The sequence below is a fragment of the Drosophila gunungcola genome, assembly GCF_025200985.1.
Source record: "Drosophila gunungcola strain Sukarami chromosome 2R unlocalized genomic scaffold, Dgunungcola_SK_2 000020F, whole genome shotgun sequence".
In the NCBI taxonomy this organism is placed as follows: Eukaryota; Metazoa; Arthropoda; class Insecta; order Diptera; family Drosophilidae; genus Drosophila; species Drosophila gunungcola.
In genome coordinates, this window is record NW_026453174.1 from 710,732 (window position 1) to 729,222 (window position 18,491).

At 35.3% G+C, this 18,491-nt stretch overlaps 2 protein-coding genes across 2 annotated transcripts; one reads left to right on the forward strand and one right to left on the reverse strand.

Moving 5' to 3' along the window:
• The first annotated feature begins 10,917 nt into the window (after positions 1–10,917).
• Positions 10,918–11,887, forward strand: LOC128256514 (PRKR-interacting protein 1 homolog). The gene is made up of 2 exons (XM_052986925.1): positions 10,918–11,129; positions 11,189–11,887. Exons 1-2 carry the CDS (start codon positions 10,956–10,958, stop codon positions 11,819–11,821), a joined length of 807 nt encoding a protein of 268 aa, XP_052842885.1. The 5' UTR covers positions 10,918–10,955; the 3' UTR covers positions 11,822–11,887.
• A 460-nt stretch (positions 11,888–12,347) lies between these two features.
• Positions 12,348–18,301, reverse strand: LOC128256508 (lissencephaly-1 homolog). Its single transcript, XM_052986917.1, has 8 exons — positions 18,156–18,301; positions 14,897–15,004; positions 14,529–14,829; positions 14,309–14,465; positions 14,067–14,244; positions 13,862–13,997; positions 13,446–13,797; positions 12,348–13,377 (listed from the first exon to the last, which is right to left on the reverse strand). Exons 2-8 carry the CDS (start codon positions 14,932–14,934, stop codon positions 13,304–13,306), a joined length of 1,236 nt encoding a protein of 411 aa, XP_052842877.1. The 5' UTR covers positions 14,935–15,004; positions 18,156–18,301; the 3' UTR covers positions 12,348–13,303.
• Between the last annotated feature and the right edge of the window lie 190 nt (positions 18,302–18,491).

An 18,491-nucleotide genomic window follows, 5' to 3' on the forward strand; every position in this document is an offset into this window, starting at 1 on the left:
TTCCGATTTCAAAGTGGTATACCTTGAAACTCTTGTGGCGTAAGCCTCTAAAAATCTGCATTTGAATTTAGTTTTGAAAATTTGAGTTGTTCTTTTTACGATATAACTTATTAATTAATTTCCGAAAAATAGCATTGCAGGAAAGTTACCAAAAACCTAAAATTCTAAATCCATAACTTTTCTTTTAAGCATGCGATTTCGCAGTGGTATATTTTAAAAGTCTTCTGGCTTAGTTTTCTAAAAATCTGCATTTAAAACTTGGTTTGTAATTTCGGGCCGATTTTCTTAAATTTTAACGATGTAACCCCTTTCAAAATCTCTGAAAAAATCGTCATTTCAGAAAAGTGACCAAAAACCTACAGTTCTAAATCCACTACTTTTCTTTCAGGCTTCCGATTTCAAAGTGGTATACCTTGAAACTCTTGTGGCGTAAGCCTCTAAAAATCTGCATTTGAATTTAGTTTTGAAAATTTGAGTTGTTCTTTTTACGATATAACTTATTAATTAATTTCCGAAAAATAGCATTGCAGGAAAGTTACCAAAAACCTAAAATTCTAAATCCATAACTTTTCTTATAAGCATGCGATTTCGCAGTGGTATATTTTAAAAGTCTTCTGGCTTAGTTTTCTAAAAATCTGCATTTAAAACTTGGTTTGTAATTTCGGGCCGATTTTCTTAAATTTTAACGATGTAACCCCTTTCAAAATCTCTGAAAAAATCGTCATTTCAGAAAAGTGACCAAAAACCTACAGTTCTAAATCCACTACTTTTCTTTCAGGCTTCCGATTTCAAAGTGGTATACCTTGAAACTCTTGTGGCGTAAGCCTCTAAAAATCTGCATTTGAATTTAGTTTTGAAAATTTGAGTTGTTCTTTTTACGATATAACTTATTAATTAATTTCCGAAAAATAGCATTGCAGGAAAGTTACCAAAAACCTAAAATTCTAAATCCATAACTTTTCTTTTAAGCATGCGATTTCGCAGTGGTATATTTTAAAAGTCTTCTGGCTTAGTTTTCTAAAAATCTGCATTTAAAACTTGGTTTGTAATTTCGGGCCGATTTTCTTAAATTTTAACGATGTAACCCCTTTCAAAATCTCTGAAAAAATCGTCATTTCAGAAAAGTGACCAAAAACCTACAGTTCTAAATCCACTACTTTTCTTTCAGGCTTCCGATTTCAAAGTGGTATACCTTGAAACTCTTGTGGCGTAAGCCTCTAAAAATCTGCATTTAAATTTAGTTTTCAAAATTTGAGTTGTTCTTTTCACGATATAACTCATTAATTAATTTCCGAAAAATAGCATTGCAGGAATGTTACCAAAAACCTAAAATTCTAAATCCATAACTTTTCTTTTAAGCATACGATTTCGCAGTGGTATATTTTAAAAGTCTTCTGGCTTAGTTTTCTAAAAATCTGCATTTAAAACTTGGGTTGTAATTTCGGGCCGATTTTCTGAAATTTTAACGATGTAACCCCTTTCTAAATCTCCGAAAAAATCGTCATTTCAGAAAAGTGACCAAAAACCTACAGTTCTAAATCCAGTACTTTTCTTTCAGGCTTCCGATTTCAAAGTGGTATACCTTGAAACTCTTGTGGCGTAAGCCTCTAAAAATCTGCATTTGAATTTAGTTTTGAAAATTTGAGTTGTTCTTTTTACGATATAACTTATTAATTAATTTCCGAAAAATAGCATTGCAGAAATGTTACCAAAAACCTAAAATTCTAAATCCATAACTTTTCTTTTAAGCATACGATTTCGCAGTGGTATATTTTAAAAGTCTTCTGGCTTAGTTTTCTAAAAATCTGCATTTAAAACTTGGGTTGTAATTTCGGGCCGATTTTCTGAAATTTTAACGATGTAACCCCTTTCTAAATCTCCGAAAAAATCGTCATTTCAGAAAAGTGACCAAAAACCTACAGTTCTAAATCCAGTACTTTTCTTTCAGGCTTCCGATTTCAAAGTGGTATACCTTGAAACTCTTGTGGCGTAAGCCTCTAAAAATCTGCATTTAAATTTAGTTTTCAAAATTTGAGTTGTTCTTTTCACGATATAACTCATTAATTAATTTCCGAAAAATAGCATTGCAGGAATGTTACCAAAAACCTAAAATTCTAAATCCATAACTTTTCTTTTAAGCATACGATTTCGCAGTGGTATATTTTAAAAGTCTTCTGGCTTAGTTTTCTAAAAATCTGCATTTAAAACTTGGGTTGTAATTTCGGGCCGATTTTCTGAAATTTTAACGATGTAACCCCTTTCTAATTCTCCGAAAAAATCGTCATTTCAGAAAAGTGACCAAAAACCTACAGTTCTAAATCCAGTACTTTTCTTTCAGGCTTCCGATTTCAAAGTGGTATACCTTGAAACTCTTGTGGCGTAAGCCTCTAAAAATCTGCATTTAAATTTAGTTTTCAAAATTTGAGTTGTTCTTTTCACGATATAACTCATTAATTAATTTCCGAAAAATAGCATTGCAGGAAAGTTACCAAAAACCTAAAATTCTAAATCCATAACTTCTCTATTAAGCATACGATTTCGCAGTGGTATATTTTAAAAGTCTTCTGGCTTAGTTTTCTAAAAATCTGCATTTAAAACTTGGTTTGTAATTTCGGGCCGATTTTCTGAAATTTTAACGATGTAACCCCTTACAAAATCTCTGAAAAAATCGTCATTTCAGAAAAGTGACCAAAAACCTACAGTTTTAAATCTACTACTTTTCTTTCAGGCTTCCGATTTCAAAGTGGTATAACTTGAAACTCTTGTGACGTAAGCCTCTAAAAATCTGCATTTAAATTTAGTTTTGAAAATTTGAGTTGTTCTTTTCACGATATAACTTGTTAATTAATTTCCGAAAAATAGCATTGCAGGAAAGATACCAAAAACTCACAATTCTAAATCCATATCTTTTCTATTAAGCATGCGATTTCGCAGTGGTATATTTTAAAAGTTTCTGGCTTAGTTTTCTAAAAATCTGCACTTAAAACTTGGTTTGTAATTTCGGTCCGATTTTCTGAAATTTTAACGATATAACCCCTATCAAAATCTCCGAAAAAATCGTCATTTCAGAAAAGTGACCAAAAACCTACAGTTCTAAATCCACTACTTTTCTTTCAGGCTTCCGATTTCAAAGTGGTATACCTTGAAACTCTTGTGACGTAAGCCTCTAAAAATCTGCATTTAAATTTCGTTTTGAAAATTTTGAGTTGTTCTTTTTACGATATAACTCCTTAATTAATTTCCGAAAAATAACATTGCAGGAAAGTTACAAAAAAACCTACAATTTTAAATCCATAACTTTTCTTTCAAGCATGCGATTTCGCAGTGGTATATTTTAAAAGTCTTCTGGCTTAGTTTTCTAAAAATCTGCATTTAAAACTTGGTTTGTAATTTCGGGCCGATTTTCTGAAATTTTAACGATGTAACCCCTTTCAAAATCTCTGAAAAAATCGTCATTTCAGAAAAGTGACCAAAAACCTACAGTTCTAAATCCACTACTTTTCTTTCAGGCTTCCGATTTCAAAGTGGTATACCTTGAAACTCTTGTGGCGTAAGCCTCTAAAAATCTGCATTTGAATTTAGTTTTGAAAATTTGAGTTGTTCTTTTTACGATATAACTTATTAATTAATTTCCGAAAAATAGCATTGCAGGAAATGTTACCAAAAACCTAAAATTCTAAATCCATAACTTTTCTTTTAAGCATGCGATTTCGCAGTGGTATATTTTAAAAGTCTTCTGGCTTAGTTTTCTAAAAATCTGCATTTAAAACTTGGTTTGTAATTTCGGGCCGATTTTCTGAAATTTTAACGATGTAACCCCTTTCTAAATCTCCGAAAAAATCGTCATTTCAGAAAAGTGACCAAAAACCTACAGTTCTAAATCCAGTACTTTTCTTTCAGGCTTCCGATTTCAAAGTGGTATACCTTGAAACTCTTGTGGCGTAAGCCTCTAAAAATCTGCATTTGAATTTAGTTTTGAAAATTTGAGTTGTTCTTTTTACGATATAACTTATTAATTAATTTCCGAAAAATAGCATTGCAGGAATGTTACCAAAAACCTAAAATTCTAAATCCATAACTTTTCTTTTAAGCATACGATTTCGCAGTGGTATATTTTAAAAGTCTTCTGGCTTAGTTTTCTAAAAATCTGCATTTAAAACTTGGGTTGTAATTTCGGGCCGATTTTCTGAAATTTTAACGATGTAACCCCTTTCTAAATCTCCGAAAAAATCGTCATTTCAGAAAAGTGACCAAAAACCTACAGTTCTAAATCCAGTACTTTTCTTTCAGGCTTCCGATTTCAAAGTGGTATACCTTGAAACTCTTGTGGACGTAAGCCTCTAAAAATCTGCATTTAAATTTAGTTTTGAAAATTTGAGTTGTTCTTTTACGATATAACTCATTAATTAATTTCCGAAAAATAGCATTGCAGGAAAGTTACCAAAAACCTAAAATTCTAAATCCATAACTTTTCTTTAAGCATGCGATTTCGCAGTGGTATATTTTAAAAGTCTTCTGGCTTAGTTTTCTAAAAATCTGCATTTAAAACTTGGTTTGTAATTTCGGGCCGATTTTCTGAAATTTTAACGATGTAACCCCTTTCAAAATCTCTGAAAAAATCGTCATTTCAGAAAAGTGACCAAAAACCTACAGTTTCTAAATCCACTACTTTTCTTTCAGGCTTCCGATTTCAAAGTGGTATACCTTGAAACTCTTGTGACGTAAGCCTCTAAAAATCTGCATTTAAATTTAGTTTTGAAAATTTGAGTTGTTCTTTTTACGATATAACTCCTTTATTAATTTCCGAAAAATAGCATTGCAGGAAAGTTACCAAAAACCTACAATTCTAAATCCATAACTTTTCTTTAAGCATGCGATTTCGCAGTGGTATATTTTAAAAGTCTTCTGGCTTAGTTTTCTAAAAATCTGCACTTTAAAACTTGGTTTGTAATTTCGGGCCGATTTTCTGAAATTTTAACGATATAACCCCTATCAAAATCTCCGAAAAAATCGTCATTTCAGAAAAGTGACCAAAAACCTACAGTTCTAAATCCACTACTTTTCTTTCAGGCTTCCGATTTCGAAGTGGTATACCTTGAAACTCTTGTGACGTAAGCCTCTAAAAATCTGCATTTAAATTTAGTTTTGAAAATTTTGAGTTGTTCTTTTTACGATATAACTCCTTAATTAATTTCCGAAAAATAACATTGCAGGAAAGTTACCAAAAACCTACAATTCTAAATCCATAACTTTTCTTTCAAGCATGCGATTTTCGCAGTGGTATATTTTAAAAGTCTTCTGGCTTAGTTTTCTAAAAATCTGCATTTAAAACTTGGTTTGTAATTTCGGGCCGATTTTCTGAAATTTTAACGATGTAACCCCTCTCTAAATCTCCGAAAAAATCGTCATTTCAGAAAAGTGACCAAAAACCTACAGTTCTAAATCCACTACTTTTCTTTCAGGCTTCCTATTTCAAAGTGGTATACCTTGAAACTCTTGTGGCGTAAGCCTCTAATATTCTGCATTTAAATTTAGTTTTGAAAATTTGAGTTGTTATTTTTACGATATAACTCCTTTATTAATTTCCGAAAAATAACATTGCAGGAAAGTTACCAAAAACCTAAAATTCTAAATCCATAACTTTTTTTTAAACATGCGATTTCGCAGTGGTATATTTTAAAAGTCTTCTGGCTTAGTTTTCTAAAAATCTGCATTTAAAACTTGGTTTGTAATTTCGGGCCGATTTTCTTAAATTTTAACGATGTAACCCCTTTCAAAATCTCTGAAAAAATCGTCATTTCAGAAAAGTGACCAAAAACCTACAGTTCTAAATCCACTACATTTCTTTCAGGCTTCCGATTTCAAAGTGGTATACCTTGAAACTCTTGTGGCGTAAGCCTCTAACATTCTGCATTTAAATTTAGTTTTGAAAATTCGAGTTGTTATTTTTACGATATTACTCCTTTATTAATTTCCGAAAAATAACATTGCAGGAAAGTTACCAAAAACCTAAAATTCTAAATCCATAACTTTTCTTTTAAACATGCGATTTCGCAGTGGTATATTTTAAAAGTCTTCTGGCTTAGTTTTCTAAAAATCTGCATTTAAAACTTGGTTTGTAATTTCGGGCCGATTTTCTTAAATTTTAACGATGTAACCCCTTTCTAAATCTCTGAAAAAATCGTCATTTCAGAAAAGTGACCAAAAACCTACAGTTCTAAATCCACTACTTTTCTTTCAGGCTTCCGATTTCAAAGTGGTATACCTTGAAACTCTTGTGGACGTAAGCCTCTAAAATCTGCATTTAAATTTAGTTTTGAAAATTTGAGTTGTTCTTTTTACGATATAACTCCTTTATTAATTTCCGAAAAATAACATTGCAGGAAAGTTACCAAAAACCTAAAATTCTAAATCCATAACTTTTCTTTTAAACATGCGATTTCACAGTGGTATATTTTAAAAGTCTTCTGGCTTAGTTCTCTAAAAATCTGCATTTAAAACTTGGTTTGTAATTTCGGGCCGATTTTCTTAAATTTTAACGATGTAACCCCTTTCTAAATCTCCGAAAAAATCGTCATTTCAGAAAAGTGACCAAAAACCTACAGTTCTAAATCCACTACTTTTCTTTCAGGCTTCCGATTTCAAAGTGGTATACCTTGAAACTCTTGTGACGTAAGCCTCTAAAAATCTGCATTTAAATTTAGTTTTGAAAATTTTAGTTGTTCTTTTTACGATATAACTCCTTTATTAATTTCCGAAAAATAACATTGCAGGAAAGTTACCATAAACCTAAAATTCTAAATCCATAACTTTTCTTTTAAACATGCGATTTCGCAGTGGTATATTTTAAAAGTCTTCTGGCTTAGTTCTCTAAAAATCTGCATTTAAAACTTGGTTTGTAATTTCGGGCCGATTTTCTGAAATTTTAACGATTTTCAAATCTCGAAAATCGTCATTTCAGAAAAGTGACCAAAAACCTACAGTTCTAAATCCACTACTTTTCTTTCAGGCTTCCGATTTCAAAGTGGTATACCTTGAAACTCTTGTGACGTAAGCCTCTAAAAATCTGCATTTAAATTTAGTTTTGAAAATTTGAGTTGTTATTTTTACGATATAACTCCTTAATTAATTTCCGAAAAATATCATTGCAGGAAAGTTACAAAACACCTACAATTTTAAATCCATAACTTTTCTTTCAAGCATGCGATTTTGCAGTGGCATATTTTAAAAGTCTTCTGGCTTAGTTTTCTAAAAATCTGCATTTAAAACTTGGTTTGTAATTTCGGGCCGATTTTCTGAAATTTTACGATGTAACCCCTCTCTAAATCTCCGAAAAAATCGTCATTTCCGAAAAGTGACCAAAAACCTACAGTTCTAAATCCACTACTTTTCTTTCAGGCTTCCTATTTCAAAGTGGTATACCTTGAAACTCTTGTGGCGTAAGCCTCTAACATTCTGCATTTAAATTTAGTTTTGAAAATTTGAGTTGTTATTTTTACGATATAACTCCTTTATTAATTTCCGAAAAATAACATTGCAGGAAAGTTACCAAAAACCTACAATTCTAAATCCATAACTTTTCTTTCAAGCATGCGATTTCGCAGTGGTATATTTTAAAAGTCTTCTGGATTAGTTCTCTAAAAATCTGCATTTAAAACTTGGTTTGTAATTTCGGTCCGATTTTCTGAAATTTTAACGATGTAACCCCTTTCAAAATCTCTGAAAAAATCGTCATTTCAGAAAAGTGACCAAAAACCTACAGTTCTAAATCCACTACTTTTCTTTCAGGCTTCCGATTTCAAAGTGGTATACCTTGAAACTCTTGTGACGTAAGCCTCTAAAAATCTGCATTTAAATTTAGTTCTGAAAATTTGAGTTGTTCTTTTTACGATATAACTCCTTTATTAATTTCCGAAAAATAACATTGCAGGAAAGTTACCAAAAACCTAAAATTCTAAATCCATAACTTTTCTTTTAAACATGCGATTTCGCAGTGGTATATTTTAAAAGTCTTCTGGCTTAGTTTTCTAAAAATCTGCATTTAAAACTTGGTTTGTAATTTCGGGCCGATTTTCTTAAATTTTAACGATGTAACCCCTTTCAAAATCTCTGAAAAAATCGTCATTTCAGAAAAGTGACCAAAAACCTACAGTTCTAAATCCACTACTTTTCTTTCAGGCTTCCGATTTCAAAGTGGTATACCTTGAAACTCTTGTGACGTAAGCCTCTAAAAATCTGCATTTAAATTTAGTTCTGAAAATTTGAGTTGTTCTTTTTACGATATAACTCCTTTATTAATTTCCGAAAAATAACATTGCAGGAAAGTTACCAAAAACCTAAAATTCTAAATCCATAACTTTTCTTTTAAACATGCGATTTCGCAGTGGTATATTTTAAAAGTCTTCTGGCTTAGTTTTCTAAAAATCTGCATTTAAAACATTAGTTTGTAATTTCGGGCCGATTTTCTGAAATTTTAACGATGTAACCCCTTTCTAAATCTCCGAAAAAATCGTCATTTCAGAAAAGTGACCAAAAACCTACAGTTCTAAATCCACTACTTTTCTTTCAGGCTTCCGATTTCAAAGTGGTACACCTTGAAACACTTGTGGCGTAAGCCTCTAAAAATCTGCATTTGAATTTAGTTTTGAAAATTTGAGTTGTTCTTTTTACGATATAACTTATTAATTAATTTCCGAAAAATAACATTGTAGGAAAGTTACCAAAAACCTACAATTCTAAATCCATAGCTTTTCTTTCAAGCATGCGATTTCGCAGTGGTATATTTTAAAAGTCTTCTGGCTTAGTTTTCTAAAAATCTGCATTTAAAACTTGGTTTGTAATTTCGGGCCGATTTTCTAGAAATTTTAACGATGTAACCCCTTTCTAAATCTCCGAAAAAATCGTCATTTCAGAAAAGTGACCAAAAACCTACAGTTCTAAATCCACTACTTTTCTTTCAGGCTTCCGATTTCAAAGTGGTATACCTTGAAACTCTTGTGGCGTAAGCCTCTAAAAATCTGCATTTAAATTTAGTTCTGAAAATTTGAGTTGTTATTTTTACGATATAACTGCTTAATTAATTTCCGAAAAATAACATTGTAGGAAAGTTACCAAAAACCTACAATTCTAAATCCATAGCTTTTCTTTCAAGCATGCGATTTCGCAGTGGTATATTTTAAAAGTCTTCTGGATTAGTTCTCTAAAAATCTGCATTTAAAACTTGGTTTGTAATTTCGGGCCGATTTTCTAGAAATTTTAACGATGTAACCCCTTTCAAATCTACGAAAAAATCGTCATTTCAGAAAAGTGACCAAAAACCTACAGTTCTAAATCCACTACTTTTCTTTCAGGCTTCCGATTTCAAAGTGGTATACCTTGAAACTCTTGTGGCGTAAGCCTCTAAAAATCTGCATTTGAATTTAGTTTTGAAAATTTGAGTAGTTCTTTTTACGATATAACTCATTAATTCATTTCCGAAATATAGCATTGCAGGAAAGTTACCAAACACCTACAATTCTAAATCCATAACTTTTCTTTTAAGCAAGCGATTTCGCAGTGGTATATTTTAAAAGTCTTTGGATTAGTTTTCTAAAAATCTTCATTTAAAACTTGGTTTGTAATTTCGGGCCGATTTTCTGAAATTTTAACGATGTAACCCCTTTCAAAATCTACGAAAAAATCGTCATTTCAGAAAAGTGACCAAAAACCTACAGTTCTAAATCCACTACTTTTCTTTCAGGCTTCCGATTTCAAAGTGGTATACCTTGAAACTCTTGTGGCGTAAGCCTCTAAAATCTACATTTAAATTTAGTTCTGAAAATTTGAGTTGTTCTTTTTACGATATAACTTATTAATTAATTTCCGAAAAATAACATTGCAGGAAAGTTACCAAAAACCTACAATTTTAAATCCATAACTTTTCTTTTAAGCATGCGATTTCGCAGTGGTATATTTTAAAAGTCTTCTGGCTTAGTTTTCTAAAAATCTGCATTTAAAACTTGGTTTGTAATTTCGGGCCGATTTTCAGAAATTTTAACGATGTAACCCCTTTCAAAATCTACGAAAAAATCGTCATTTCAGAAAAGTGACCAAAAACCTACAGTTCTAAATCCACTACTTTTCTTTCAGGCTTCCGATTTCAAAGTGGTATACCTTGAAACTCTTGTGGCGTAAGCCTCTAACATTCTGCATTTAAATTTAGTTTTGAAAATTTGAGTTGTTATTTTTACGATATAACTCCTTTATTAATTTCCGAAAAATAACATTGCAGGAAAGTTACCAAAAACCTACAATTCTAAATCCATAACTTTTCTTTCAAGCATGCGATTTCGCAGTGGTATATTTTAAAAGTCTTCTGGATTAGTTCTCTAAAAATCTGCATTTAAAACTTGGTTTGTAATTTCGGGCCGATTTTCTGAAATTTTAACGATGTAACCCCTTTCTAAATCTCCGAAAAAATCGTAATTTCAGGAAAGTGATCAAAAACCTACAGTTCTAAATCCATTACTTTTCTTTCAGGATTCCGATTTCAAATTGGTTTACCTTGAAACTCTTGTGGCGAAAGCCTCTAAAAATCAGCATTTAAATTTTGCTTTGAATTTTTGAGTTGTTCTTTTTAAAAATATAACTCCTTAATTAATTTCCGAAAAAAGACCTACACTTCTAAATCTTATACTTGTCTTTCAAGCTTGCAATTCTCAGTGGTATATCTTATAAGTCTTCGCGGCGTTATTTTTGCGGTGAACTTATGGCGTTCACAACCGTTTTAAAACGGCGGACTTATGTCGGCGGATTCGATTCTTACAAAATTGACAAACTTAAAACCTAACATCGCCTAAATAACAGTACAAAACAGTTTTTTTTTAACATCTTCAAGTCTGATAAAATACTGAAATGGATTTGTCAGGTAATGCAAGACAGTCACACCAAAATACTGTTTTTATTGGCATACAAAAATGTCGCTTATAAAAAACTTGATAAAAGAGCCCGAAACAAAACCCAAGAAAAAAAAGAAGGATGCAGGATCTGGGGACAGTGATTCCGATGGCAAGGATAAACCCCTACGGCCATTTGTTAAAACCGCCACAGATCTCCAGCGGATGAAGCTGGAGAAACTCATGAAAAACCCGGTAAGTGGTTGATAGGCATGCTGAGTAAATTTAGTAATTAAAGGATTATTAATGTCCAGGATAAGCCCGTGATCATACCAGAGCAGCGTCGCGAACGGGACTACATGTCTTCGGTGCCCACTTTCGTCCGGAATGTTATGGGCAGCAGTGCAGGAGCAGGCTCCGGCGAGTTTCATGTGTATCGTCACCTTCGCCGAAAGGAATATGCCCGCCAGAAGAACATTCAGAATCAGAGTTCCCGTGAGGCTGCAGACGAGGCCTTCCAGCAGAAGTTGGACGACAACCGACGCGCGGCCGAGGAGAAAACAGCCAAGAAAAGGGCCAAGCGTCAAAAGAGGAAACAACGGACCAAGAAGCCCAGGGAAGAAAAGCAGCCGGAGCCAAAGGATGCATCTGAATCCAGTGGCAGCGATTCAGAGGGACAAGGATTAAATGAGGACACAGATAAGAGGCCGGAGAATAAACCCGATGAGGAGCAAGTTGTGCCCTCCAAGGATGAGGACAAGGAACCGCTTAAAGCAGAGGAAACAGAAGAAGAATCGAATGCTAATAGCAAGGAATCTTGTACAGAAGGTGCGAATACGGCCAGCAAGCCACTAGAAACTGAAACCATTGATGAAGCGTCTAAAGATTCCGCTAATGTGCACCAAGAAACAGAAAATCCCATATTGGATGGTCAAGTTCAGGCCTAACTTCCAATGTATTTCTATAAATGCACCGACTAGTTATTAATAAAACAAATTGCAGTTTTATTCATAGTTATTTTGTAATATATATTCAGCGATTTCTATTCATCGCCTGATTTTGGGGGTTTTCATCAGAGGCCATCGTTTTAAAGCAGTTTTGGTTGAGACAAAAGCGGTTTGCAAATTATGCATTGAGTTTTCATGGCTTTAGTGCGCAGTGCATTATCTTATATCATTTAAGGTGCATCAAATGTTGGATTTTTGAGTACAATAAATGCTTTTCAAATTTGACATCGAAGGCAACATAGAGTCAAGACTTGTATTATACCCTTGACAAAAATCCACCGCTCAAATTGTGGGCATAAACTCTTTCTTTTGGTTTCTTCAAGAAGCAGGTTTTTATTGTTTTCATCAATTTGATTTCTTTGAATCCAAAAAATCTTTTCTTCTAATTGCTGGTTTTGTTTCTCCTTACTTGTTTGCATACATTTATACGTTTTTTCGTTTTTCCACAAATAATTATTTATAAGTATTTTATATATAGGTATATTTCTGCCGTTGCTCTTAAATAATCAATTACAAATAGATTTGCAGCATTTTTCTACTATGTAAACCGTAAACGTTAAATTATATTTTGAACTTAAAGACAACTTAAACTTGTAAGCATTTTGAAAGGTTTTTTGTTTTTGTTGAAGATCCTTTCGCGAAAAAGAACACAAAACAGGACTTTGGGTAGAGTGAATACGGTAAAAAGAAGCAAATTTTTATCGTAAAAACTACCTCAATTATGGTAAAAAGCAATAAATACAATTCAAGTGATTTTCAATAACAAACTTCTTTGTGAGTACAAGTTTTTTAAGTTGTTTGAAATACTTTCTTTTGCTTATATCTTCTACAGCGAATTTAGCTATTATTTTGCTTAGTTTGCAAAGACTTAAACACGTTAACGTCATTGAATTAATCGAGTGATTGCTGCGTGTGCTCGGTTACATTTTGTGGATGGAAAAACATTTCTGTGCCACTGGAACAAATAGCCATCGAATGAATTGCGCTTTACCATCGTAAATACTTTTCATTCTCATCGAATTCTACGACAAACTCAACTTTGGATGCCTGTTTTTTGCTTAGCGAGCCTGTGCTGGGGTAAAACGGAGAGGCGGGCTCTACTTTAAACGATAATCGTAGGCAGGTATATTTTTAGGCATTAATGTATATGTACTTTGTATATAGTAGGTATGTAGTTAGTTTAGTTAGAAGGTCGTACATTTAAATAAATAATTCGTTTTTGCCAGTTTCATTTCAGTTTTAAAATACAATAATGTTCATTTTTCTTTCGGACGCTGACACAGAAAGCGTCTGGAAAATAAACTTCCGCTGAGGTGGCTGAGACTGCTCGCATGTGTGGGCGTGGTGTGTGGGTATGTGATTTAATATATTAACTTTATTTATGTTTAAATTGAGAAGTAAGCAGACGAGTTTCCCTCTATTTTAACGACACTCCCAGACCTTAACTGTTTGATCTACGCTACCGCTAATAACGTACGGATGCGCTTTGTGAAAATCTGCAATGAAATGCAAAAGGGATTACCATATATTCGAGATACAATGTTCTTTTTTTTGGGGGACCCACCTATGGAGGTGCAGAAATGCTGATGCGCGTATAGCGTCTTCATGCATCGCTTGTTGCGCAAATCCCAGACCCTGATGGTCTTGTCATCGCTAGCCGACACCAGGTACTTGCCGCCCGGATGGAATGCCAGGCCACGCACCCAGTTGTCATGGCCACTCAGTGTGAGCAGGCACAGGCCGACGCTCACGTCCCAAATGCGAATGGTTTTGTCGCGAGAGCCGGAGGCCAGGAACGGGCCTTGGTGGTGGCCCTTCTTGTTGTCCACTCCGGCTGCCTCGTTTATCGCCGAGGCTGCGGCTTCCGGCGCCCAGGCAATGCACTCCACGGTATGCTCATGATCGCGTAATTCAACCTGCAGGATAACCAAAATTGACGTGAGACTCCGTCGTCAGCAGGAGTTACAACACCTTGCTCACCTTGCAGTCTTTTGAATTCGTCAACCAAACACGTATTGTCTGATCATTTGAGCATGTGGCAAAGATGCTGCCTTCGATGTGCACTCGCACCATTCGCACCCACTCTCTGTGGCCAGTGTAGGTTTTCACACAATAACTGGGGAGAGAACAAGTCAACAGGTTAGCCAACTCAACTGTATACAAAACGTACTCTTTCTTAGCTTACCCAGTGGCCACCTCCCACATTTTGACGGTGCGGTCTCGCGATGCGGACAGTACGTAGTCTCCGGCAGGCACAAAGGCCACCGACGAAACATTGTGATCGTGACCGTGCATGGTTTTGACACACTCATAGCTCTGCTGGAAATCCCACAATTTAATGGACAAGTCCGCGCTGCAGGAAGCTGTAAAAAGCCGAATTCAAGAAGTTGGGTCTTATAATTTCTAAAAAAAATTACTAGCTCTTACCCAATAGCTTGCCCTGGGCATCAAATGCCACGTCCTGCACCGAGTCTGTGTGTCCCTTAAGACTGCGCTCATACTCGCCAGTTTCAAAGTCCCAAATCTTAATGGTGGCATCCTCAGATGCGGAAACCATTAGACCAAAAATGGGATGAAATATTACCTGAAATAGTCATAGATTTATGATTAGGAGTTCAACCTAATAATCATAGTAATGCCAACTTACCCTCGTTATGCTGGCCCGATGACCAGTCAGGGAGAATTTCTCTGGCGGCCGGGGTATCCACTCGCCGGGCGTCCGTTTGTTTTTTGTGGGCGCACCCTCGATGACCTCCTTCTCAGCTTCGGTCAGCTTAGCCTCTAGTTCCATCACTTTCTTCTGCAGCCGGATGACGGACGTCCACTTCTTCTCCAGCAGTCCACCAAACTTCTTTTCTGCTTCTGTGCTGAGATCGGCCTCCTTGCGAAAGGTTTCCAATGAGTCGGCGTAGCCATTTGAGCCCAAATAATCGGCAATCGCTTGGTTACTATTCAAATAGAGATTACACAGGTTAGTTTAGGGAATTTATGGAATTTCAGATAGCTAAAACTTACAGCTCCTCGCGCTGCCGCTGCGACAACACCATTTTCATACTGTTTTCCGATTTGGCTTGTTTTTCTGCTCTCGTTCGATTGGGTTTACGGTCTTCAATTCGTTCAATTCTGCAATGAAAAAAGTAGACAACAAACAAAGTTACAGTATTACTTTTCTATTTCGTTCTGCCATGGTTTTTCATTATTATACAACATTTAGTTAGAAATTTAAATATTTAGGCCCCTATTTAAATGATTTGGGTATCGGGTCAAATTGTATGATTTCTTTCTTTTTTCTAATTTAACTATTTCTTCAAATTTTGCTTTTCTGCTTTTCTTTGATTTATTTGGTTCTGCAGTTTAAAAAATCAACTATTGCGGAGTTTGACTGTATAATTATTTGATGAATTGCTGTGCCAGAGACAGGAAATTGGTTTCGCAAAAGTTAAATGCCAAAAATGCAAGCGAGTTTCGTTTGAATTCTCATGGAGGGCAAGTCACCCACATTTTCTTGGATTTTTTTTTGGCAACAGTATGTTGTTTCTTATGTTCATCTTTCGTCTAGTCATTAAATTGCTTTATTCTTTTTTTCAAGCCCAAAGCAGAGCATCATCATTATCATCTTTGGTTTCTGGCACACAATTTTGTGTTGTCTGGACAGAGAATAATAATCGAAAAGCTGGTAAAGCTCAAAGCGAACAGCAAGTAGGTAACCCTGCAAACAAACTGCACTCGTCATCAATAAATTCAAGGGTCGCTCGCCAATCGCGAAAATATAAGCTTCCAAATGGAATTAGGCAAAAACAACGCAGCAGAAGTTTTTCAATAATTAGTGTGTTGTTTTTGGGTTTGCCCATACCTATTCAATCAACTTAAGGTGGACAAATCACAGGTGGTAAATCACGCAATAAAGCAACAATCGGAAACAAAGGCTAACGCATATCTGGCGTACTTGATAACGATGGACAACTGACGCGTTGCCAACTACCTGTAAAAACGACGGCAAGGCAAAGCCAATTAGCCGGACTTAACGGTAGTTCAAGCAACTTCTTATAGGTAAATAAGGCTGCGAAAAAGCGTGCAAGCGAAGAAGCAGAACAAACACAGACACCTGCGGTAGAAATAATAGGCCTTTGCTAAGTAAATAAATAAAAAGTGTTCTGCATACAAAATACCTGTTGATAGCAACAAACCATATAAATACCAACTAAATATTTACTTATTAACTTTCAATGTAAACTTGTTGGTACATATTTTAATATTACCTTTTACAATTTTAGAAAATTTGAATATTTTTAAAGTCTTATTTATATATTATTGTTGTCAGGACTTAACTGGTACCAATCGTCGTACTTTTCCAAACTTCCCGGTACCAGAGCTATTACTTTGACCTCAGCTGTTCAACACACTCGCACATCACGGACTAGGAAATGACGTTTTCATATTATTTTTGGCCAAATGATATTTAACGATTTTTTTGAACTAGCAAAAATGGCAAAAAACAAATCAAAACTGACCAAACGAGTTCGCAGGCCGAATCGGAACCGCCACTCAATATAGCCGTGACTCATGGACTGAGCGAGACTTGGACTATTCGGCCTTATCAGCTGTATGGGAGCACACTCTGCGCTCATCATTTTAATATTGTTGGCGGGTGGATGTTTGGCTACCACTAACTGCGCATCTAAATATATCTCAGAAAAATCAATAAAAAGCGCTAGTAGCGTCACGGGTTAATAATGGAAAAGTGGAGCGTGGGCAGCGAGTAGGGTTAAGATGGGGTCCAAAACTCCCAAACGGCGGACAGAGTCAACAGTGTTTGTGTTGTGGCAACCAGGCATTCCTCAACACCCAGCCATGCGCACTTTAACCGTATCGCTGTTGGTGTGTGCCACATAGGGAAAAAACAATAAGAAGGGGGCGTTTGGGTCGCACGCTTCGCCAGAAATGTTACTAAATCAGTGAACAAAAAAATGCAATTCTCATTGTTGCACTTGCTTAAGCTAATTTAATATTTGAATTTTAAATGCTCTCGCGTGGGCGTGAGAGCGAGATAGTTGGCAAGGGGCAGAGACCAGGGCTGCACACCCAAAATACACACGCACACACGTCAAATAAGGATGCTCCCTCTCACTTCCCCTTTCTCTATAAGGCCGAGTGCGATTCTCTTTCTCCCGCTCTGGCAAACAGACCTTGCACTTGCCTTTGCTTTTGTTGTTTATTTGCGTGTTTCATTGATTAACACATACACACACACGAGCCTAGCAAATGCAACTATAACTGCATTTTCAAGTGCACAGAGGGGGAAAGGAAAACAATAGCCCCAAAAGCTTTGAACTCCAGCTTTAACCCCAGAGCGGACTTGAACCAACAGTTAACTGATTTTAACCCACAGCTGGGAACGTGCAAAAAGCTCGTGAGATAATAGAAACAATTTGCAGTGTCAGGAGCGCTTTCAACACATTCTGGGAAACCGCAACGGGTCTTGAATACCTAAAAGAATGCCGCAGCAAAAAAGCCCAAAACGGAAAAACTGTAAACGAGATTTCTTGTGCATTGGCTGAACTGGTTTGGGCTATTTCTTGCTGGGTAATAGGTGTTAGGCGGTCGGTCTATGGGGGAAGGGGAACGAGAAGTATGCAAGGAATCGGGCTGTTCGGGGACTTGACTTGGCTAAAAATCGATCAATTCTGCTTTTGGCGAGGGGGAGGACTCCAACACATGCGCGAAAATCCACAGACATCGACACTCACACACGCACACACACCAACGCAGGCGATGTGTCATAGCTTTCTGGTGGTTGTAAAAAATGTAATCGTTTTTTGTTTCTCCACTTATTTTATTTTTTGTTAACACTAATTGTGCATATTTGCATAACTCTTTCTCTTGTTTCTTTCTCTTTTCAATAACAAACACAAAGCAAACACAATAACAACAACAGTTCGAACGAAAATACTGTTACGACGGCCATCTTGGATAGAGAGAGGGGGCCAAGAGGAAGAAGAGTGTCCCAAAGGCAATATGCAAAATAGGAAAAGGACAAATATCCATTATGGCACGCACTATATTTAAATGTTGGCCGATTTAACTCATTTTGCTCGGTACATAACGCGCGCACTAACACTGTCATACATACTGTCGTAAATATGACACTTTTTTTTCATTTTTCCCAGTTGCTCATTACACACAGCTCGCAATTGCGAAAAAATCAATTTGATTTGGCATTTTTGTTATCGCGACGGTTCGTTTGTTAGTTTCTCTATGCGCCTCGCATACTTACATCAATTTACTGTTTCATATATTTATAATTGGGTTTATTTATCTATATTTTATCGAAATATTCGAAAAGAATTACGCAGAAAATGACGAGCGACGAAAATGCTTCGGATTCGGTTAGAGGTGTGGAAACATCGATGGCAATGTCGATGTCATCGATGTTTTCAAAATATCGGTCTTATCGATGTTTTGAGGGATGTTCAAGTAAAAGAAAACGTGAAAAATGGTCACACCGAAAAATACCCAAAATGACAAAAATATGTTAAAAGAAAACTTATATTATTTAATTAAAAAGGTGATAACTTTAAGAAAAAGCAATACATTTAATTTAAGCATTACA